At 35.7% G+C, this 25,083-nt stretch overlaps 3 protein-coding genes and 1 pseudogene across 4 annotated transcripts; 1 reads left to right on the top strand and 3 right to left on the bottom strand.

Moving 5' to 3' along the window:
* The first annotated feature begins 86 nt into the window (after positions 1–86).
* LOC141684360 (protein IQ-DOMAIN 32-like) lies at positions 87–4,983 on the top strand. Of its 2 annotated transcripts, XR_012560632.1 has the most exons (7): positions 87–250; positions 1,761–2,093; positions 2,187–2,408; positions 2,763–2,843; positions 2,959–4,576; positions 4,664–4,875; positions 4,933–4,983. XR_012560632.1 is itself a non-coding variant. In XM_074489286.1 (6 exons), exons 1-6 carry the CDS (start codon positions 167–169, stop codon positions 4,723–4,725), a joined length of 2,400 nt encoding a protein of 799 aa, XP_074345387.1. In that variant the 5' UTR covers positions 87–166; the 3' UTR covers positions 4,726–4,983. The 2 variants fall into 2 exon arrangements, 1 of the variants encoding a protein (XP_074345387.1); XM_074489286.1 differs by having other exon boundaries at positions 4,664–4,983.
* A 618-nt stretch (positions 4,984–5,601) lies between these two features.
* LOC141684362 (uncharacterized) lies at positions 5,602–10,238 on the bottom strand (annotated as a pseudogene).
* Positions 10,239–14,740: 4,502 nt separating this feature from the next.
* LOC141685374 (uncharacterized) lies at positions 14,741–15,568 on the bottom strand. The gene has a single exon (XM_074490479.1). The coding sequence runs from the start codon at positions 15,566–15,568 to the stop codon at positions 14,741–14,743; it is 828 nt and encodes a 275-aa protein (XP_074346580.1).
* Positions 15,569–16,707: 1,139 nt separating this feature from the next.
* Positions 16,708–22,865, bottom strand: LOC141683991 (auxin response factor 5). The gene is made up of 14 exons (XM_074488824.1): positions 22,234–22,865; positions 22,031–22,143; positions 21,117–21,215; positions 20,933–20,989; positions 20,677–20,829; positions 20,446–20,530; positions 20,166–20,256; positions 19,552–19,716; positions 19,346–19,468; positions 19,047–19,122; positions 18,787–18,922; positions 17,448–18,706; positions 17,144–17,334; positions 16,708–17,053 (listed from the first exon to the last, which is right to left on the bottom strand). Exons 1-14 carry the CDS (start codon positions 22,334–22,336, stop codon positions 16,918–16,920), a joined length of 2,787 nt encoding a protein of 928 aa, XP_074344925.1. The 5' UTR covers positions 22,337–22,865; the 3' UTR covers positions 16,708–16,917.
* Between the last annotated feature and the right edge of the window lie 2,218 nt (positions 22,866–25,083).

The raw sequence follows: 25,083 nt of genomic DNA, 5'->3' as shown, positions 1-25,083 counted from the left end.
AAAAAACAAGCTAGATTTAAGGAGCGTGTTTAAGTCCGCCTACCCCCACGCACACTCCCTATATTAGCTACATTTCCCAATAAACGGTATAATAAGTCGTAATAATATTATTATGAGTTGAGTTCAAATACAGAGAGATTTGGGAGAGAGAAAGAGAGAGAGAGAGATGGGAAGATCCACTACATCTTGCTTCAAGATCATCACTTGTGCAAGTGACTCTGTTGATAGAGATGATCTTCAAGTTTCTGAGGTATATTTTATTTTACTTATATTTATGTATGTAATGCTAATATCTCAATTCTTTTTTTTTTACATTGTGATTCAATTTCATTGTTGGCTGACTCAAGTTTCAATCTTTATCTCTTGCTACTGATTTATGTGAAAAACCCCAAGTCAATTTTTATGTGGTTAAATTATTCTTTGACATACTAATATTTTTACTGTTTAATGCTTGTGTTCTTGTTTCAACAATGTTAATGTGGCCTTTATATTCGGTAAAGTGAATATCTTTATGGTATGTTTTTAAGTGTTAATATTCCAAAGCATTGAAATGTAAAATTTGGATGACTGGTTAAAGAAAATCAATTACAAACAAAATCTCTCAGATACATGATTTATTGATTTATGATTAGTGATCTGGAGTTGGATTGCATTTTAGATATCAAAGGACTTTTAGCTATTGAAATTTCGGTGTCGATGTTTTTGTCAGCTAAAGGTTTCTTTTATTGCATCCATGTGTTGTATATGTCAGCAAATACACTGACGTAAAGTTTTCTGTGCTTTCTAATTCGTAATAAGTTGGGGTTATCATTTTCTATGCAATGTTAGAGTAGAGAATTTCAAGACAACTGGGACAATTTGAACCTGAATATTTTTTTGTAATTATATTGTTTTGATCAAGGAATACGTTGTTCTTGACAACAGAACAAAATACCTTATTGGCAGTTAGTAAATAGCGTAGGAATAAATAATAACAATTGCCTGCTCAACTTTTGCTGCTTTGCACTGTCGGTTTCCTTGTTCAATGTTTTGGAGGTGTTACGCTGTCCTCAGAGTTGCCACGTTACGTCAGGAACAATTAAATATTAGTACAAGTTTATGTGCTGTGTTGTAAAAAGTATGTCAATTTATTTTATCGTTCATTTCAGTATTAGGGTAAATGGGTTTGTGTTGGTGACTTTTTGCCATCCTAAAGTCCTGTAGTGGCTGAAATTGATAAGAAAAATATAAATTGCATTTGGATTTCAACACTAGCACCTTCTAATCACCTTATTGTCTTTAGTTTGATCTAGCAAATTTCTTTTTTTAAGCGCTTCCTTGACATTTTTGTTATATTGGAATACACATTTAAGTTGACAATTTCTTTGACACATCACATTCTTATCATTTTCCTGTTAAATGTTTTCAAATTTTTTCGCTTTTCTTATCTGAAGACCAATTAAACTCTGAAGTTGATAATTGTAAATGCTCCTTGTTGAAACTGTGGCAAATAAAATCTCTCTCTGTCAGTTTTCCAGTACTAATTTTCCAAATTGACCTTTTGTTCTTAATATATTTGCTTTCCATATAAACACGGTGCCTTCTTTTCCTTGTCTAAGAATGGACATTTGTGGACAGTTAGCTATATAGAATAATAGGTTAATTCCAAAGACCTGTTGTTTAAAACTAGTACCAGTGTATGATTGTTTAAGTGTGACTATAGGATCTCTCTGTCTCTCTCTAACTCCCTCTCCAAAAATTTCTGTTTATAATTATTAAAGAACAAGTCTTCGGCTGACAAACGTGGATGGAGTTTCCGGAAGAGATCTGCGAGGCATCGAGTGCTGAGCAATACTGTGATTTCAGAAGTACCATCTTCTCTCAATAAGGAGAGCCCTGAATCTGTCAGTGTTGACTATCAGACTCAAGCTAAAGCTTGTCTTCCAGAAAAATCGTCTGAAATGCAATGGACTGAAGAAATGCCCCAACTGCCAGCTTCATTGAACTCAAAATTTTTTGAGCCCGTAGCCGTAGCGAATGTGGACGCTAAACTGGAAATTCAACCTGATGAATCTGTCGTTACAGTTATCCAGACTGCTATTAGAAGATTCTTGGTAAAAAACTTAAATTTTTAAAATAGCCGTACTAGAAGCTCGGTGTACCTTTGGACATCAATTCTTACTATTCTTATCGATGGACTTGATCAGGCTGAAAGAGAACTATCAAAGCAAAAGAATTTAGTTATGCTGCAAGCAGCTGTACGAGGACACCTGGTTCGAAAACACGCTGTGGGATCACTGCGTTGCGTGCAAGCCATTATCAAATTGCAAATCCTTGTTCGTGCACGCCATACTCGTTATTCTCCTGTTGAATTTATTGATGAAGAGAAGCCGCATGTAAAGCGTGGGAATGATAACCGCACACAGAAGGTACGTGTTAGCAGCCAAATTGACTTTAGAATTTTATTAACTCCTTTCTGTCAGGCTATTAAGCTTGGTACAGGCTTTCATTGTCACAATGGAATCATTGTTAATATATTTTTCTTCTTTTCATTAACGATAATGAATAGTAAGCTTCTTGTATCTGATCTGTAACTGTTGCTTACACTTTCCAGATGTAATGCTTCTTGGTCTAAGATTCCAGTAGTTTTCTCTTACAACGGCTATTTTTCTTTTCTTCTTAAACTAATATTATATGTATCGATATACAATACAAATGCAAGTTAAACTCAACGTCGTCTCTTCACAACAAATTCAAGTGGATATCTTTGAATTATTTTTCAGGGAGGGAAAAAATCAGGCGCCAAACCAGATGTAGCATACATATCCATTGAGAAGTTACTTAGTAATAGCTTTGCTCGTCGGGTATGACTCAATTACTCTAATCTATTGTAATTTGTAAATACAACTGTTTCCTTAGAAGTCATTATCTGCTGAATTCTTGTTGTGAATTTAACATAAAATTAATATTCAATTAAAGCTTCTGGAATCATCACCAAATACCAAATCCATGAACATCAAGTGTGATCCTTCGAGACCAGACGCGGCTTGGGAATGGATGGAAAGATGGGCGTCAGTTTCACCTTCTGGAATTGAACAATCTCCAAAAATAGAACCAAGTACGGAACTGAAGGATCAGGAGACAGTGAAGCATCCTGAAAATCAAGTGGAAACTGTATGTGCAGCTAAAAAGGATTCCGACTCAGCAGACTTTATGTTTGTTGCTATGCCGGTATCTGTCCCTTTCTTGAACTCTGAGACCAAGGAAACAGCAATGCCATCTGAAAGTGAGCAGAACTTGGCTAGCCAAAAGTTTGAGCAGCCTTGGCCTGAGTTCCAGGACCTTACAAAGTTAAGCGAGAATCCACATCAACCTCTTGATGAAACATTAGATTTTAGTCCTCACACAGGGTTTAACAACCTTTCTAGCAAGCCTGGACTGGAGGAGCAACCCAAGCGCTCAGTAAAAAGGGTTGCCTCGGAACAACCTGAAAGCGAGGGAAGGAAGATTGTGTTTGGATCTAGGAAGGCTAGTAATGCTGCATTTATTGCAGCCCACTCAAAATTTGAAGAGCTAATGTCCACATCCAATTTAGTAAATTCAGTTAATATCTGCAATCAAGAAAGTGGAGCTGAATTCAGCGAGGTTGCAGTTTCCTCCTCTGTAGAAAATTCAATTAATACAAGGAACACCAGCCTGGCTGATTACGCGGATTCATCTGCCTCGAAGGTTGTACTTGACGGGTCTGAATGTGGTACTGAACTTTCCATAACTTCTACTCTTGATTCACCTGAGCAGTCTGAGTTTGGAGCTGTGGATGGGCTTGAAGTCAATATCTCTGAGGAAGAAGTGAACAATCCTAAGAACATTACCATGTGCATGGAAAAAGAAGCTAGGGTTGATGATCCATCCATCAGCTTAAATTCTGACCTTTCCAACCCCAATATAATTCAATCTGAAAATCAGAGCAATACGGAAGTTGTCAATGCAGAATCCTCAAAGCCAGAGGACAGGTTGGAGAAAAATGCTTCCAGTATGCAGATAAAATTGGAACATGAAACTGTTAATCACATGTACAAGTCTTCACCGGGAACATCTCCAAAAGGCTGGGTAACTGTTCTTGACTCCCAAACTACACCTTCTAGCCAGGTATCCACAAAATCAAAGAAGACCAGAAATGTGAAAAATGGATCTAGCCAAAAAAGGAAGTCCTTATCTGTCGGTAAACGATCACCATTACCCAGTAATGATTCCGGCGTTAGAAGTAGTTTAGAAAAATTACCTAAAGATGAGAAATCTGGAAAGCGTCGGAATTCTTTTGGTTCGGTGAAAACTGATCATGTTGATCAGGAACCAAGAGATAGTAGCAGCAGGCTATCTGTCCCTAGTTACATGCAAGCAACAGAATCTGCAAGGGCTAAAGCATATGCCAATAACTCTCCAAGGTCAAGTCCTGATGTGCTAGACAAGGAATCTTACTTCAAAAAGAGACACTCCCTGCCTGGCACCAATGGCAGGCAAGGCTCGCCTCGCATACAGCGCTCCACATCTGTGGCACAGCAGAGCACGAAGGGGAGTGCAAACAATCCTACTCAAGGTATTTCTTCTGTGTTTTTATATGCAAGTAATGCAAAGTTGCAGGTCACATAATTATCGTCACTTATATTAAACTTCTGCTTGTCAGAAAAAAAAGTGGCAGCGATAAAGCAAATAAATGGACAGGGAGACAACAAACAAACTCTATAATAACTAGGGACATCAAGCAGATGCATGGCTCTGGTCCGGTCAAAAGAGATTTCATGCTAATTATCAGTCATATTGTGATTAATACCTTTATTTTCTGGATTTTGGATTGGGATGTTTTCTTGTTTTATGGTTTAGAACAGTAATGAGCTGGTTACATCATTCAGATTCAAATTTGTCAAATTATGTTCTCTTGTTATTAATATGCAGGAGTATGAATCCCCATTTGTAATAATATATCTTTTGGTTTGTTGTTTCCCATTTTGGAAAACTTCTGTTCAAGGAAACTCTCAGATCTTTTGCCCATCCTTATGTTTTACTTATGTGAAATTTTCCCAGAAAACTATTACGTTCAGAAATAATTTACAGCGAATAGGAAAGCCAAGTTACAATATGTACAAAAAGAACACGGTTGTAATAAAAGATGAAAATGGTCGTCGTGATGATTATCATCGTAATCACCATGGTCGTGGCAAGGAAAAAACAATTAATCTCTACCACTGCCAATATTGTGAAATATGTGATTATTTCTAAAAAAAAGGAAAGATAAATAGGACAAAAAAATCAATCTATGATGTAAAAATCAATCTATTTCGTAAATAGTAAAATTCAACCCCACCTTGTTTTCAGTTTTTTTAAAAAAATGTCACCGAACATCAGCAAACAATTGATGTACTCAAAGCACAAAAAAAAACCAATTTCAGTATATTCTTTTTAAGCAAGAAACGTCATTCTAGCCGAATTGTTCGAACTAGGGACTCACATTCTCATGCGAGCTTAAGGTTGATTCCCGGATAAAGTATATAATTCTTGGAAGAAATTTTATACGAAATGGACTGAGAATCTGGCAAAACATTTAATAACTTGGAACAAAACTGATAAAGAACGAAAAATATATACCTCTTCAAGTTTATCACCTAAACTCAGAAGTTCGATACAATATACCACTTTTAATCATTCTCCATTTCTCCTACGATCATGCAGCTTCATTCTCCACTAGTCCGTATCCAACATCTTCCGAAAAGCTTCTCTATGAAAACATTCTAGTCAAACAACCAACTGTATTTCTGTCGGAAGACAATTATGGTACATATGTGCTGACAGGAGAATGATACGCATCAATATCGTTAAGTAGTTACTGAGAGGAATGTAGCTGGCAACAGAGGTTAATTGACACCAGAAAAACACCTATAGAAGTCTCTCTCAGCGCTCTTCCCTTCGGACGGCATTGGGATTAGAGGTCATATCCATCATCATTTTCTCAGGCGAGTCTTGCCAGTTACCAAATGTTTTCAGGTCAACCTGCCAAAGAAAACATGGGGAACTTTACTACGAAACAAATAATAATTCATGCCAGTCGTACAAACTGTTCAAAAAGACAGCAAGGGTCAACCCTTCTCCTTTGTTCAGTAAAAAGGTCTTCTCTCGTTTTATGTGCATGTTGAACTTCCTTCGCTGATGTACCACCAAGTCCCCATACTTCCACTTCTATTACTGATGCCTCAAGTGGTAAGAATCCCTACAACAAGGCAATTTACATTAAACTTCTACAAGCAAATAGTTCGTAATGCTGCCAAGGAGAATGCAGGTAACACATGATAGCATTTCCCAAAAATAATATAAACATCCTTTAGAATTAGAAATCATAATTTATGCAAGTTTAGACTACCTAGCTAACTTGCACCTGGAATCGCAGGGGAAATATATATTAGTCAAACTAGGAAAACTAACAGATTTGCATCATTTTAGTCAAACTAGGAAAACTAACAGATTTACATCTGTATACTAAGCAGGCCACTGCATGTTTTGAGTTTTAATGTTAATAAGACGCTAAAATATTTAGGATTATGAAATTTATTCTAGCTAGCTCCATATTTATTAATGTAACCAGCTACTAAAAGATGGATATACCATATTGCTATAAGAACAATCTTTATTTTTCTTCTTGTAGGTTTGGCTAGCCTTTGCAGTCTCTCACTTGTAGTGATTTCTATTCCTAGGTTGGTTAATTACGTGTAACTTGTTCAACCGCTGCATCTTCCCATCTAATTATAAAGTTCCTCCATCATAAAGGTAATTTAGAGTATAATACTATAAAAGTCTACAATATCACATATATACTGTAATATAGATTGCAGAGACATAATAATACCTGATTGGGACAAAGGGAACCTGGTTGGTAAGTTCTGTCAGATGCATGGTGGTTCAAAGTTAGTCGCAAAATCTTGGTCCAAAAATATTCTCTTCTTCTCGATAGATCCTCCAAAACCAATTCCGATAGGCTTTGGATGGGGTTCATACACTCTACCAGCAGGGTGCAAGTGGCAATACACAAAATTTTTCTCTTTTCCTGATGAAAATGAACATTTCAGCATTCCACCGGAGAGTACGAACTACTGATATTAACTAAAGGAATATAAACTACTGATCATAACCCCAGGAATAGATCCTACAGCCCCATGAGATTTAGAAATTAGAAGTAAAGCATTTTCCAGATACTTACCGGAAGCTGAGAATGTATGAAACACCGGACTTAAAGCATATAAACTACCAGACTTTCCATAAAATGTATCCTTATTTTCAAATCCCTGGTTAGTAAGTGCACCAACCATCCAATTCTCAACATCTGCACTACCCTGGCGAGCTTCTCCAGAACTAGCAGCTATCAGCACGAGTAATGGACCTTCATATCCTTCAACTTTTGCCCAGAACCTGTTCAGACCTCTACCATGAAGAGATGACCTACATGGTTAAATTCAGATTTAAACTTGTGAATATTGCTAGATAAAGTTATTAGAATGGAAAACATATTCTTTTGATATGACCAGAATTTTGTTGTGCAGTTGTATCCTTTTATTTTGCAGGAACTACAGAATGGAGAGTGGAAACATATACTAATTTCCTGTAGATATAATAGGGAAGATGCAGGAAGGCCAAATATTAGCCTTTGAGGCTGGAACGCTTGGATTAAGCATATATATGACAGACTTAAAATTTAGTTTGAAGCATAGACATCATTAAATTACACCAAAATGCCATGGGTTACAGATAATAACATCGAAGGCGATGCACAAATAAAAAGACATCTTCCAGGTTTTATGCTTAAATAGAAATAGATGCAGCCATAATGCTCGTAAGAAACTAGAAATTCAATACTTAGGACTAACCAAAAGAGGAAGAGTGCAAACCTATAAAGTAGATTTTCGTCAGTCTCACAAACATTGTTAGGAAAGCACGTCTTTACAATTTCCTCGTAACAAGTACTTCTTAGGGTAAGAGAAATTGCCCAGGCCTTTCCTGGGGTCAGAAGGCAAGTGTGACATTCAATTGAGGATATACCGCCAACAGACGGGCCACATGTATTTGAATTGTCCTGCTACAAATGAAATTGCAATATTGATAAATTATTGATTCCAAGAGCTTATCCAAGACAGAGGTACACAATTAGAAATAAAGATTAACTACAATAGTCAGCAATAATGACATAGTATTACCCCCACTTTAAACTCAGTGAGAATCCGATGTTTGATAACATAATTCACTTCATAATCAATGAACAATATTAACCCGAACTCTGTTATGCATATATCCATAAGTAGATAATTTTTTTGTGCAAGTCTGCTTCTCTACCGAAAATATGAATTGCATTCGTGGGTCTATAACGAACAGGGAAGATGAAGACCGAGAAAAAAACATATGAAAAAGCACATGTCAAGTAACCGATTCTTGGGGGAAAAAATAAAATATATACTAAATGCATTTTTAATTGAGTTAACTCGCGCAAATAATTTGATGATATGCAGCTAAAAAATAGTGTGTGTGCATGCCATTGATATACAGAAGGTTCTATATTGCACAAGGACGTGACTAAACTAACTTATAATAACGGAATCCAGTACCTGATGGAGTACATATTTCTGTAGTTTTGCCTGTACAAATTGCCGAAAGATATCGGCTAGTAAAGGCACTGTTTTTAAGGCCCACGTATAGATCTTTTCTGCAGAAAGTTCCCCCTTCAACTCCAAAACATTACAGCTTCTTACATCAATGTTACTACTACTATCAGTACACGACATTACAGCCGATAGAACTATATGATTGAGATCTGGAAGACTGTAATTAGTGTCCTGCTGAGAATTATTCTTATCTCTATAATGCCATGACATCATCCAGCAAACCCAAAGAAGCTTCAGCAGATCAGCGGACCATAATGATCCAGTCATATGACACTCATAATCATCCATTTCAAACTCCAGTTTCGTAGACAGGCCCGCCTTTTCAGCTGCAATGGCGAACACTCTACATAGGGTGTTGAAAGAATTTGATGCACTTGTTCTTCCACAGCATTTGGTATATCCTCTTAAGAATTCAATCCAACTGATTCCTCCGTTTTCAGCCAAGAAAAACAGTTCAACGACAGAGGGACCTATGTGTTTCAGCAACTCAGAAAATCCGGCAGGAGTTTTTGTCGATTCACCCACAACCTTCTCATAGTCTATGCTAAAGCATTGCTGGAAAAAGATTTAACTTCAATTAAGAAAAATTTATAGTATGTTGTACAGTTCATCCTAGCTTCATAATAGTACTAAAACTATCTCTCCCTACTAAATAATTCTACCTAACTTGATATCCAATATATGATACCTGTACTATATATAATTCAAATTCTCTGCAAGCTCTAAATTTTTTCCCCCAGATTTGCCCTTGTTTTCTCTCCTTTGTACATATTAACAGTTTCTACTTTGCAAGTAAAAGGTCGAGAGACGGTCATACACACTGATTAAAAGGAAGAGCATTCCGTGCTTACTTTGCGATTATTATAACTACGAATTAAAAACCCAACACAGTAACACATATACTGTGAATCTGTTATAACTTGAACTCCAGCAATCCAGTAGTGAAATGTAATGTAATTCGAATTTTCAATAGAGTAAAAATATTGGTACTAATAAGTTCCAGTGTATTAATTTGACGACATATGGATAATATGAGCTATATTTAACAAAAAACTTAGCAACATATATATAGCAGTCAAAGCTTAGCTTATAAGGAGCAACTGGATTAAAACAAAAATCCTGTATATAAATCATAATCCACTTATGATCAAACAATTTACATGCTACAAATACAAAATTTAATATAAAAGAAGTTTCAAGCTGAGTAGCTGAGAAAAGCACCACAAAAATTGTTTGCTATACAATTTGTATGATATATTAAGCTTAAACGTGGACAAGAAATAAATATAAATATGTTAACGAAACCTGGAGAGAGGAAGGAGGAATAGAATGAGTGTGGGGATGGGAGAGAATAGAAAACGCAGCCTGAAGAAGCGTTAGGCTTTGTCCTGCTGTTGATGCTACCAAGTTCTCAGCATCTCGCTCATCCGGTGTTGCATGCTCTGTCGATGAGGATGCTCCCATTTTTGGCTCAGGCCTTGTTCTACTTGTGTTTTAGGATATTTTTGTATTTTGTATCGCTGTTGCTTTCCCTTATTTTGTAGTGGTGTCAAGGCCACAGGACGCCACGTTTTATCCTATATACGTGTTGTGTATCATGTACTTCCTTTTTCTTTTTCTTTTTCTACAGAGGTCGGCAAACTAATCTCTATATCTATCTACCGTATCTTGTCCTTTTTCTTGTTTGGAAACTCGACTTACACGACACGACACGGATATCGACTCAGGTTTAATTAAATGCATGCAAAACGTAAAGTGAATAATAAATCAAATTTTTGGAACGGAGAAAAACATCGGTCCAATATTTTGTAGCATCAGAGTCAAATATTTGGCATTATTTCACCTCAGAGCAATTTAAATGAAGGATGTTAAGAGGGTGTCTTAACATAAAATGTATGAGAAATGTCATTCAAGTGTCAAATGAGTTGGTATGGGTTGCATATCAAAAATTGAATTATGGTCTCAGTATAATTCTAATGGTGCATAAAATATCATTTTCTAATATATTTCACATCTTAGGTGTCATTAGAGTATTTTTGAAAGAAGAACGCTTAAAAATGATATGAAAGAGAGAAATTTAAAATTGTTGTAAAATACTAACTATATTATAACAATAGCTGGATTAAATAAAAGGGGCACATAGGTGATAAAAGGAATGCAAGCAAAGGAGAGATCGTTGTTGGTGTATTCCTTTCATTCACAATTGCATGGCTTTTATATGCAATGCAAGGAATAAGGCATTAATTGCATGTATGCAATTTCAAGTGCTAGTTCATAACCCTACTATTACAAGCTCACAATATTGACCATGTGATAATCATATTATAACACTCCCCTTTGATTGTCATTATGGATCATAGATTGCCTCATTAAAACCTTGTCAAAAAAAAACCCAGTGGGATAAAAACTTTGTCGAAGGAAAAAGAGTACAATCTCCCCTTGGAAAAACTAATCATTCTCTGAAGTTTGTTGTAACAAATCTTTAAGTCGTCGCATTCCAATACTATGTCGCAATTTCCCAAATATTGAATTCGGTAATGATTTCATGAATAAATCAGCAAGATTGTCGCATGATCGAATTTGTTGTATATCAATTTCACCATTCTTTTGAAGTTCATGAGTGTAGAAGAATTTTGGTGAGATGTGCTTCGTCCTGTCTCCTTTGATATATCCTTCCCTGAGTTGATCAATGCATGCAGTGTTGTCCTCAAACATGACAGTAGGACTTCTTGTGATATCCGGTAATCCATATGATTCTTGAATATTTTTGATGATAGATCGCAACCAAACACATTCTCTACTGGCTTCATGAATTGCAATAAGTTCTGAGTGATTTGTTGAGGTTGCCACTATAGTTTGCTTCGTGAATTTCTAGGAAATGGCTGCATCACAATATGTAAATACATATACAGTTTGTGATTTTTCAAAATGAGGATCTGACAAATATCCAGCATCTGCATATCCGATCAGCTGAGATGTTGAGTTTTTCGGGAAGAATTACCCAAAATCAATTGTTCCACGAAGATAATGAAATATATGCTTGATCTCATTCCAATGTCTGTCCATCGGAGCAGAGCTAAATCTAGCCAATAAATTCACAGCAAATACAATATCTGGTCTTGTATTATTTGCAAGATACATAAGTGCACCAATTGCTCCAAGATATGGGATTTCAGGACCAAGAACCTCTTCACCATCTTCTCGTGGTCGAAATGGATCTTTATCAGGTTCTAAAGATCTAACCACCATTGGAGTAGTCAACGGATGAGATTTATCCATGTAAAATCTGTTCAAAACCTTTTCTGTATATGTAGATTGGTGGAGGAAAATTCCCGATGACAAGTGCTCAACTTGTATACCAAGGCAATATTTTGTCCTTCCAAGATCTTTCATTTCAAACTCTGTCTTTAGATATATGGCAGCTTCATCAACCTCTGTAGTTGTTCCTACAAGGTTTAAATCATCCACATATACAACAATAATCACAAAACCATATTGTGATTTTTTGATAAAAACACATGGCGAAATTTGATTACTAATATACCCATTCTTTTGTAAATAACGACTAAGTCTGTTATACCACATACGACCAGATTGTTTCAGTCCATACAATGATCGTTGAAGTTTAATGGAGTATATATGACGAGGTTTCTTGAACTCATCCATTTTTAATCCTTCTGGGATTTTCATAAAAATTTCACTATCAAGTGAACCATACAGGTATACAGTAATGACGTCCATAAGACGTGTTTCCAATTTTTCTTTAGATGCCATACCTAATATGAAACGAAAAGTAATTCCATCCATCACTGGCGAGTATGTCTCTTGATAATCAATGTCAGGCCTTTGAGAAAACCTTTGTGCTACAAGTCGGGCTTTATATCTCATAATTTCATTATTTTCATTCTGTTTTCTTATGAATACCCATTTATTCTCGACAGGGTTCACACCAATTGGTGTTTGGACAACTGGTCCAAATACTTCTCTTTTACGCAATGAATTTAACTCTGTTTGGATTGCGTCTTTCCATTTTGGCCAGTCTTTTCTTCGACGGCATTCATCCACACTTTGTGGTACAGGATCAGAATTTATGTCGACATCCAATGCTGCGGAATACACAAATACATCATCGATTATGGCTTTACTTCGATCCCATAATTTCATATCATGCACATAATTTATTAAAATTTCATGATTGTTTAATCCCGTATCTTCAGGGACTGAAATCTTTTCAGGAGATAATACCACTTCAGGGGTATTTGCTTCTTCTGGAGCATGTGCCACTTCAGGGGCAATTCTCTTTATTTTTATTTTTTTCGTGGTGCAACATCTTTTGCACCGACCGGTCTACCACGCTTCAGGCATGGCTTTGATTCTGTAACCAATTCTTTTGTATCTGATTTTTGAATTGGTATATCTGTTCTAGCTGGAGTATTTACTGCGGGTATATGAGATTTAGTTATATTTCTAGAATCATTGAATGCGTCAGGCATTTGGTTTGCGATATTTTGCATATGGATGATTCTTTTAACTTCAAGTTCGAATTGACCGGTACGTGGATCTAGAAAATATAATCCTGATGCATTCCGTTAGGTATGGATTAACTTTATTTGAATGTTTATATCCCCCTAATGGAGGAAACATAGACTCGTCAAAATGACAATATGCATATCTTGCGGTAAATAAATCTCCGGTTAGAGGTTCCAGATATCTAATTATAGATGTGGAATAAAAACCAACGTAGATACCTACTCTTCTTTGAGCTCCCATCTTCGATCTTTGTGGTGGAGCAATCGGTACACATACAACACTTCCGAAAATTTTGAAGTGAGAAATATTAGGAACTTGACCAAGTACCAGTTGTAGCGGAGAATGTTGGTTGTAGGAAGTTGGCCTAATCCTAATAATATTAGCAGCATGAAGTATTGCGTGACCCCAAATAGATGTAGGTAATTTTGCTTTCAATAACGGCGGTCTTGCAATAAGTTTGAGTCTTTTGATAAAGGACTCGGCTAACCCATTTTGTGTATGTACATGAGGAACTAGGTGTTCAACTGATATTCCTACAGACATGCAATAGTCGACAAAGGTTGCAGATGTGAATTCACCGGCATTATCTAGACGAATTGACTTAATGCAATGATCTGGGAATTGAGCTCGTAATTTGATTATTTGGACAAGTAATTTTGCAAAAGCATCATTACGAGTTGAGAGAAGACAAACATGAGACCATCTTGTTGAGGCATCAATTAATACCACGAAGTACCTAAATGGGCCAGATGATTGGTGTATAGGTCCACATATGTCGCCTTGGATTCTTTCTAGAAAAGTTGGACTTTCAAGCCGAACTTTAACAGGAGATGGTCGAGTAATCATTTTTCCTAATGAACATGCTGAACATGGAAGGTCATTGTTGGAAAAAACTTTAAAATCTTTAAGAGAATGACCATTAGAATTCTCTATAATACGACGCATCATAGAGACGCCAGGATGACCTAATCTTTCATGCCAAAGTGTAAAAGATTTTGGATCTATGAGTTTGGAAGCAATGACATTGTGTGACTCAATAGTTCTAATTTTCATCATATATAATCCTGAGGAAAGTGAGTGAAACTTTTCTAAGATTTTCTTGTTGCTAGGATTAGCGGAAGTAATAAGAAGATATTTTCTATTAGCCTCAGAGGTAGTTTCGATGTGAAAATTATTGAGTCGAATATCTTTAAAACTAAGAAGATTTCTAGTAGACTTACTAGAATATAATGCATTTGGAATGTTTATGTGAGTATCATTAGATAGGACGAAACTAGCTTTTCCAAAACCTTCGATTATATTAGATATGCCGGAAATCGTTCCGACTTGAGCTTCAGTTTTGGTTATTTGGGTAAAATATTTTCGGTTCTGTAGAATCGTATGAGTTGTACCACAATCAGCAATGCATATATCTTCAGAATCCATTCTGTATATAATTAAGAAGCATAATTTATTTGATAAGAACATAACACACTACATAGTTCAAACAAAATAAAGCACACAATACATACTACTATAGTAATTATATGAAACTAATCTTCAGCCTCCCATATAGGAGTTTCGCTAGGTTCATTCGGACCATTAATGCTTATTCCTCCAGTTGTGATTCTCGGAAAATCATCTATATTATTGTTGGCGAAATTTGTTAATACCATTTTCTCTTTTGATTTTTGAGAAGATTGGTATAGCTTAACAAGATGATCTGGGGTATGACAATTACGTGTCCAGTGCCCATCCATGCCGCACCTATAGCAAACATTTTCAGTTTTTCCTCCTCGCGGTGCCTTTCTTTTACTCTGTGATTCAGATTGCCACTTCCGGTGACCAGAGTTGTTATATGGACGAAAATGCCCGTGGCTCCGACCTCGTCCACGGTACCGCCCTTGGCCCCGTCCACCTCTATACCCTTTTCCACGTACATTCTGCTGGAATGACATGTTATTTACTTCAGGTAATGGGGCAGATCCTGTTGGACGGGATTGATGATTCTTAATCACCAATTCATGATTCTGTTCAGCAACGAGGAGAGTTGATAGAAGATCCCCGAATTTAGTGAATTTGCGCTCCCTGTACATCTCTGCTAAGTTGATATTGTTGGGGTGAAAAGTTGATAGTGTTTTATCGATTTTTCTTTTTTCCGTAACTTTCTCACCACACATAATAAGCCTAGAAATTATTTTGAACAAAGCAGAGCTATATGCTCGGACACTCTTAAAATCCTGAAGTCTTAAATTAACCCAATCATTTTCAGCTGCAGGTAGATAAACTAGTTTCTGGTGATCGAACCTATCCTTTAGATTTTCCCATAAAATAAAAAGATCCTCGACTTCTAAGTACTCAGATTTTAAATCTTCATGCATGTGGTATCGGAGAAAAATTATGGAGGTAAAGTTTTCTTCAGCCGTGGATTTATTTTCTGCCTTTATTGTATCGCTTAATTTCTTTGAACCCAAGTGCAACTTTACATTTTGTACCCATGATAAATAATTATCGCCAGAAATGTCCAAGGAAACGAACGACAAGCTTGTAATATTTGTCATACTAAATCTGAATTAACACGAAAATTATTAAATTTTAATTCATCAATGTAAATATTACATAAAATCCTACTTAATCGGGTGCGTTAACAAGTATGCAATAATCAATGTATATATATCATTATTATCATTGATAATATAAACAAATCTATATATAAAATGACAAATGGATTTTTACCCGCCATACGGACGTGCGTATGCAGGTTATCTCCGACCAATAATAAATTAAAGTGGACAATCCTGCATAAGTTAGTTATGGGCAAAGTTATTATCCGATAATTATGCAATTTATAAATTAAGGTTCCCACTATATTTCGGTATTACCCAAAATTAAATGGTACCCGTAAAATAATTTTAATAGGCGGTGCTCCGGCCATATATATTTAAATTATTAGTAGAGGGTGTAACCACGTCTACTTCGGTCACACATATATATATAAATTATATGTAGAGGGTATAACACGTCTACTCATATATATGCATATTTAAATTAAAATTATACCTTCTCAATTTCAGCAGGGTTTCGTGCTGATAACGTGTTGTAAAATACTAACTATATTATAACAATAGCTGGATTAAATAAAAGGGGCAGAGAGGTGATAAACGGAATGCAAGCAGGATTAAATAAAAGGGGCATAGAGGTGATAAAAGGAATGCAAGCAAATGAGAGATTGTTGCTGGTGTATTGTTTTCATTCACACTTACATGGCTTTTATAGGCAATGCAAGGAATAAGGCATTAATTGCATGTATGTAATTTCAAGTGCTAGTTCATAACCCTACTATTACAAGCTCACAATATTGACCATGTGATAATCATATTATAACAAAAATATAATAATTTTGTTTTCGTGTGATCAGGTCTTTTTGTAAAATCTACTATTTAAAAAGTGTTGCTACTCTCCAACAAAGAGGTCATTGTGATGATGCATTACGCTCGTTTTTACTCGGCAGACAAACATATATAGAATAGATCTAATATTATAGTGACATCAACGTTTTCATACAACCATTGTTCTCCGACTTTTAGGCAATCGATAAAAGATATTTCTAGACGAGCTCTTGAGGTAAATCAAGCACAAACTACGTTTAACAAGCAACCCTATCTACAATGCAGCTGTAAGAAGCAAGCTATATATCAGGATGGACTGCAACAAATCAGTAACTTCCATCTCAAGCATGACCACCTTCCGATCCATTAATACCTTGCGCTGCTGTGCTGTTCAGAAGCTGCATTCCTTCTTCACCCATCTGCTGAACTTCCGAAGGTGAAAGAATTCTGATACAGCGAACACAGCCTACAAACTCCCTGCAATTATAACGTAAATTTAAAATCAGAGATTCTAAAAAGGAGTTTATTAGTTATCAGTTACTCGATATATAAAGCTTTAAAACTTACTCCCAAGGATCATCTCCTACAAGAAGAACGTCATTCTCATAATCTACATACACTAATTTCCAACCAGAACCTCTGGTGTCACTTAGCAGGCCCCCAAGTCCAAACATGCGTTCAATTTCACAACAAAGTTCATCATAATTCCTAAAACTTGATACATCGATTGACCTTCCGACAGATCCTGCCTTCTGTATCTGTTGAATAGGAATGAAGAACCCATGAAAAAAAATTTGTGAATTGGGACAACCATGATACACATGACCCCATGAATCAAGTCACTACCAACTGATATACCAGAATTTCTTACCTTTGTGTAGGTTCGCACCCTTGGAGCTACTTGTTGCCACGAGCTGTTCTGCAAAAGACTACTATCGTCGAATTCCCCATTGCTTGAAGAAGCACCACCGGAGCTGTCGGGGAATTCTTGCAGCGAGAAAGCCTGTGATTCTGCTAGGCTGGCTGATGTAATTTGTGACTGCAAATCTTGGTTTGAACCAAAGTTGCTGACGAGATAAGCTGAAGGGTTTTGAAAATTTCCAGACTTGAATGAGCAAAAATCATCTATAGTCGTGCTAGAAACTGAAGGATCTACCACAGTGCTTCCAGCATTACTAGCCTCAATGTTTAGACAACTGTATAAATCACTCTGGGTGTTACTCTCTTCTGAAATATCTTTAAGACCGTAGGTGCTAGATATAGAATACACTTTGCATAGGTCTTGCTGACATGATGACTGAAATTGGCTTGCATCAGACAAAGACTTTGAATTGTTTATCTGATGGTCCCACATTTCATGACCTGTTGGAGGTAAAGTAGGATTAATTGCTTCAGCGAACAAACCAGCAGATCCAGGAGACCTAAGACATCCCGCACCGGTTTGAGAGTTGGAAGAATTTGAGTTCCATTCAGTATAATCAATGTTGGGAAGTAGCTCATTAAGAGTAGCAGCTTCGATTTGTGAAGGCAGAAAAGGGTTCGGATTGAACTGTGATTGCATTAACCACGAGTTTGACTGAAGCTGGGCTGAATCATGGATTTCATTTACATGAACTGGCTCATTCACAAGGACATTAGGATTGGTATGCCTTATTTCACTGCACTGTCCCCCAGAAGCAAATCGTTTTAACTCTTCTGGTGAGATAGCAATTTCCGGTTTTATCATTTTATCACTTCTGTGCGGTGCTTGTGTCTCAATCAAGTTTTGAGGCTGCAATTTTTCCTGTAAACTTGATTGCAATGACTTTGAATCTATGCCTTCAGGTTGGACGCGGTGAAACTGTGCACGGTTTTCTGCCTGTGTTGAAAAATGTTCTGTAGCTTGAGTTTTCTGATCAACTGTAGCCTGAGACAAGAACTTCGTCCGCTGAGAAGGAATTCCATTATTCGTAGGGTCATGCACCGCTGATGAAAGTGTTCCGGAATAACCAGCTGTTTGAGGCTTCATGAGCATCTTGATCAGCTGTTCTGACCATTGGCCTGAAATTGGAAGGTCTGAAAAGTCCGGATTCATGTGATCAGGGACCCGCATTATCGGTCTATTTAACATCTCCCACTCATTTTGTGCGCCTGTTTGAACAGATGTCTTTAGTTAATATACTTGGAACCGAAGACAGTTCAAAAGGAAAAGGACTTGAAGATAAGTTTACCAAAAAAGGCAGACTGAAACGGTCGCTTGAGACTTGATGTCAGAGAAGGAAATATGAACAGACTTTCAGGAGTCTCAATTTCCCATGGACTCACTCTGTTCTGCTTATCACCACACATTGGTTCATCCCACTCCACCTGAAATTCAATAAAACAACACATTCATTATAAAAGCGGGAAAAATGCTTGATGCTTCTAGGATAAAACTTCAATTTTCATCCCTAGTTTAAACAAAATCATATTCCAGAAACTTCTTGCTTACCTGAAGGTTACGCCACTTGGAACTTGGCCACCTAATAGAATCTAAGTCAGATATGTTGACAATTGTGCCCATATATCTGCACAAATTAGCATAGATAATAAAATATACACTTCATTTCTAGAAACCGAGTTTTATCTTTCTAATCTACAACAAACTTTCAGAGCTGTATATTACAAAAAAGATTTTGGCTCACAAGCAATCATAGAGATTGTTGGCCAAAAAAAACCAGGATTGTGCACAACTCAAAATATTATTACACCTAAAGATGGTATAGATGGGAACTTTAAATCACCATTTACCTGCGTTTACTGGAATCCTCGGTCTCAAACATCATTCCAAACCTCATACCAACTGAGAGCTGAGTTCCATAGACTGACTTTCGATACTTTGCCAAAGGAATAACAAATTCTGAAGGGCATGCCCTGCATAATGCATACAGGTTTTAAAATTAAAATTTTTTAAATATTAAAATTATGTCAAATAAATTTCAAGAGTATCAAAATACCTAGGATTATAGAATATTGTGAATGGAGTTCGATTAGCTGCAGCATGAGCAGCAGCAGCAAGAACCCCAATATGCATGCTATCAGCTGAAAGAACAGATGATGGCAGAGCTGTTTGCTGACGTTTTGCACGCCTCAAACCTAACAAAAGTTGCGATTTTTCATCCCTGTCAGAAAATTAAGAAATGGTGTTAAAATGGAGGATAAAATTCCATTGAAATCGTCTACAGAAAGCCGAAAATAGGCCAACCTACCAACGAGTTAAAACAGCAGACACTACTGTCTTGTGAATATCTTATCTCTATTCAAATTCTAAACTAGACTACCCCGTATCACCCGTATTTAATTCTTAGTTTGCTTTCATTATTATTTCTAATAATTATTTTCTCCTTCCAACTCAGAAATTAAGGCTTCCAATTTTTGTACAAGGGCATTACAAAAAGGTTACACTCGAAAAAATTGACAACCTTGTTTGAGTGTGCCCCGGTCTTTCTCTCTGAATTACTAAATCAATCTAGTCTGAATGGTAAAGTTTCCTGTTTTAGGTTAAGTGCTTGTTTAGATCACTTGAAGTAAATACTAAAATCATGCTACTAGAAAGTATGTATGAGGGTACCTGATAAAAAGAACAGCATCACCTGCTTTAAGTCTTTTTGCCCCAACAAACATGCTCCAACCAGTTGTGAGAAGGTGACGCTTTGGCTGCCCTATACAAGGAGTAACAAAAAAAAAGGAAAACTGTAAGAGGAAAGATAAGAAAGAATGCAGAAAGAAGAAGAAAAACTACATTTTGTTACTTGACTTTGCAACACTTGTTAATGCACATTAATTGGAAAAAAAATTATCACCGCCTTAAAAAGGAAGAGATAATGGACTAGAACTTTAGGACATCTCACCGCGATAAATATGGCGAAATGTCCAGGTATTATCATGTAAATCACGAACTACAAGCTCTTGAGTAGGAGGCTGCATTGAAAAGTCCTGAAACAGAATAGAAATTAAATGAGGATATATATTTGTATCTTTTCACGTTTCTGAGTGGGGGCATAAAGGATGTGGGTGCAAAAGTTCATCATCCCACCTCTGGTAAAGTATTAATAAAAAAAAGCATTAGCAGGATGTCTCACCAGCTGTGGAAAGAGCTTTTCTGCTGCTCTACGAGGCACAGAAAATCCACCATGTGTGCTTGTATCACTAGCAGTGAGAGTTTTGCAAAAAAATTCACTTGGATGTTTACTTGTCTTGAGACCAAGATCTGGTATGGGAAAAACATCTTTCTCCTGATTTGAGAACAGTGTAAAGGAATAATTATAAGCTGAGGTGGTGCATGCGAAATTTTAAAACTCTACATTTGTACAACGGATGTTTGATCTCTGAACTTACAGAGTTAACAGGTTGAAGGCTCATTTGAGCATATATCTCATCTGTCTCTCTGTCTGCCTATTAAACAAATAAAAGAAGTCCAAGTTTATTGCAGAGCAAAATGAATTTACTGTTTAAATGGTTTAAAAGTTTAATACAATCACATTCAGGGAACTGCGTGTATATTTTGGACAAGAGAACATACATGTAGAGTAACATTGTGAACTTGGCATAGTAGCTGAGATGGTAAATTTGGATAGTTTGGTATTTGTGAAGTTGCTGTCCGATTTGTGGAAATTGCCACCTGTTAGAGGAACCCGCGTATTAGGGAGCTCTTAAGAAGAACAAGATTTTTTTCAAATTGAGAAGCTATAATAGAAGCAAACGGTGCTAGTAATTTCAGAACTTGACAGGTCCAATAAAAACTGATGAAAAAAATTGCAACAGATACATCTCGAATAGCATAAAGCAACAAAACAATTTGCAGGATTTAGTTTCACAGAATAAAAATCACCACTAAACAAAATTTGTATACAAATTAAGCATCAGTATGAAAGAAAGATGTGCATTTTTAATGAATAGCCCTGTTATAAGCCAACTGTAGTACTACATTACAATTTTATAGGAATATTTACTTTGTGTTTGAGTTTGATTTGATAATATGAAACAAGATTAGTTTCAAAGTAGGTAGTATCAGTGCTGCAACATATCAGAGCATGAATATTTTACTTTTGCGCGAGACCAGTAGTTCTCGCAGATCACTCTGCAGCATATTAAGGCACTACAAAGTGTGGGAACCTAGCTAATATATATGTACAACAAAAAAACAATATAACACTGTAAACAAGTCCTCTCAACACTAATTCCAAATTAGTTTATTCAACATGTTTACCATTATACACCAAAATTCTAGTTGCTACTCTGAATGCACTATGATCAAGTTAAAACTTCTTAGTGAAACTGCTAGTCAATTGTTAAACTTAAAAAAAAGAACTTCAAAATTTAAAGTTCAAATACAGAAGTACTCGTAATAAATACAAAAGTCATGTCTGGATGAAAAAACAAGATACATTTCATGACAAAAAATGTTGAAGAAAAAGAAAGAAAGAAAAACAAAACCTGTTCACTGTGTCCTTGAGGAAAGTAATACACGAGGCTTCCAACCTGAGGCAGGCTCACTAGTGGGCCGGCACAAGCATGCCATAGCTCTGAACTTATTGGCTTCTTAACTCCTACAACAACACACAAGAATGTTTCAACAATCATTTTAAATAACATAACATAACATAATTAAAAAGTAACAACAGAAAAAATAAGCAAACCTGGATGATCCTGCATTTCTTTCAATAATCTAATATCCTCAAGTAGTGTGTGTGATCCATTGATCAACCCTGCTGGCTTGTGAACATCTTCAACACAACTCATAATTCTAGTCCTTGTAGTATGTCTACTTGAAGCTCAAGAACAACAAAAGAAAACCCATCTTCAAAAAAGAAAAACAACTCACGCCCCTAAGATCAAAAAGGCTGTGTCTTCACATCCAAGAACACAAAGTTGACCAGACACAGTAAAAGAATAATAACTTAAAGAAAAGAAAGAGAAATAAGACAGCAGCTAGCTAGCCATGAAAGTGTTGTGGGATTTGTAAGAAGAGTGGTGAAATGGGGAATAGAACACTTGAAAGATTCTGTAGTTGGAGTAGTTAAATACAAAACAAATCTATTTGGAGAGAGAATGAGAGAGAGAGAGAGAGAGAGAGAGAGGAGCATGCTTCAAGAATCCAAAACCAAAAGGAACAAAACCCTGAGAAAAAGAAATCTAAGTGGGGTTGCAACTTTTGACCCCTGGCTTTGAACAAAAACTCCAATAAGGCCAGAAACTGCATCAAAGCACGCGGATCAAAGCATTGAGTAGTCGGATTATGGACTCTGCCTTTCTCACCCCACCCCCACCCCACCCCCTTTCATAGTTTATATATATATTCTATCTTTACCATCTCTGTTAATTTTAAACTACTAGGCTTAATAGTATTAAACACTAGTTAACCTTACGATGACACCTTTTCGCAAACTCTAACATATTCGTAAACATATGAACTGTTCTTAAATTATGTTTTCGAAAACCCTAACATATTCATAAATATAAGAACTGTTCTGCAAGTTACTGTTGCTGCGTAATTTTGATATTTCTCACCCATTTGAATAGACATAGTAAGTCAAAAAAATGTAATTATTGATGAATAAGATAAATCATAACTTGTACACCAAATTTGTCATATAAAAAGACAGGGGGCATGACAAAATGAAGAAATAGGCACCTTTCATCCAAAGTGGTCATGACATAATAATACTACTCATTACTGATCACCTCCCTTTCCTTGTTCTCATAAGCTTTTAAGTTATTCACTTTTTCTCCAATTAAAATACATAACCAAAAACATCAACACTTTTTATATTCTTTTTCGTTTATACAATTAGTCTACACTAACCGTTCTTTCTAAATTAATAGGAAAGTGTTTGTGTTTTTGTATCTTAACTTTTGTAGGGAAGGGGTGGTTGAAAACCGGAAAGTGTGTGCATGCTCTTTTTTATATCTAATTAATTTCCATTGCTTGCAGCTTAAATGAAAAGTTGGCATTCAGAGCTCATTAAAACCAGAATCTAAACAAGATACGATAGTAGTAAATTAATATGCAATTCACATTTCTAATATTAAATTTATTGGAAAATTGTTATTTAAAATTTCAAATCATGGAGATTATATAGCTAATTAAGTGAACACTTAACCAGATATTAAGGATCAAGATCTAATTTGAAATATTAAACGATTAACACAATGGACAAATATAATTTGCAGAGGATATATGCATTAAACAAAGGGGGACAAGGAAAACTATGTGAACACGTAAAACTAAAATTCATTATTCTACTACTGACACACGTTCTTGCTACAGACCGTAAATGTATCTAACTTTAACAGTCGCACCTATTCCTAATTCATTAATTACTCTATATCTGCATTTTATTTTACTTTTTGCCAAACAACTTTACTTAGAGGGCGTTTGGAAACTTACATTTCATTTCAAATAAGATATTTCAAATGACAGGATTTTAGTTCTCATTTCAAAGTCTCGTATTTCTACTAATATGTGAATGTTGGATTTCAAATGAAATTCCAAATCTAAATTCCCAAACAGCTTATTTGATCAAATCCAGAATTTCAAATGAAATTCAGTTTACCAAACGGGCCATTAAATATTTCTAATAAAAATACATCCAAAATTCGTTTTAAAAATCTTCGCTGAATAATATGATGGGCTATTTGTCAAGTATTTTTTTATAAACGTGTGCTATTAAATATATAATTTCATTTCATTATCAAAAAAATTATCAAAAATATGTCTTACACATTAGCGGGAGGATTTTAAGAACCATTTTACGGACTCAAACCCTTCTTTTCAAATATTTGATGATCCAGCATGATAGGATAGTCATGCATATTAGAAATTATTATCTCCAAACGTATCAAAAAGTAATATATAGAATTGAATAAGATAGAGAGTCTGTTGTAATCTCATCTCAAATTTTGAGTTAAATTGTCGTTCAGTTTCACTGGGATCGGGGGAGAGGAGGAACTAAAATCGTATTTTCTCTTCTTTTTTTTGATTAGGCAAAAAAGTCATGAAATTAATAGACATGTATATTATTAAACATGGAGAGTTGCTTCTTGGAGAAGGAAAATGAATATAAATATATTAGTAGTATTATTTTGTGAGCGAGAGAGATAGGTCTAATCGAAAGTCATAGTACATAGATTGTGGAAAATCGTTAGAATTGACAATATGAGGCGCACTGTAGCAGCAGCAGCAGCAGCCAGAGTTGATGAGCTATCAATTATTCATCAGTTATTTCCTTTGGACTTTGCATTACACAATTTATCTTTTATTGTCACTTTCCATTTCGACGGCTTTTTTAATTTTGCTCTTCCCATCACCTTTCACGTTCTGCCATTCTCAATATCTGTAATCTTATATTAATATATTGAACCTAAAATTTTAAAATAAGTAACTTATAATTTAAATTGAATAAGTAACTTATAAGTGCTAAATAAATTAATACTTATAAGTTATATAAATGTCTGAAAATAAGTAACTTACGACTTAAAATGAATAA

The sequence above is a fragment of the Apium graveolens genome, chromosome 9 (assembly GCF_009905375.1).
Source record: "Apium graveolens cultivar Ventura chromosome 9, ASM990537v1, whole genome shotgun sequence".
In the NCBI taxonomy this organism is placed as follows: Eukaryota; Viridiplantae; Streptophyta; class Magnoliopsida; order Apiales; family Apiaceae; genus Apium; species Apium graveolens.
This window is presented reverse-complemented; position numbering and strand designations above follow the sequence as displayed.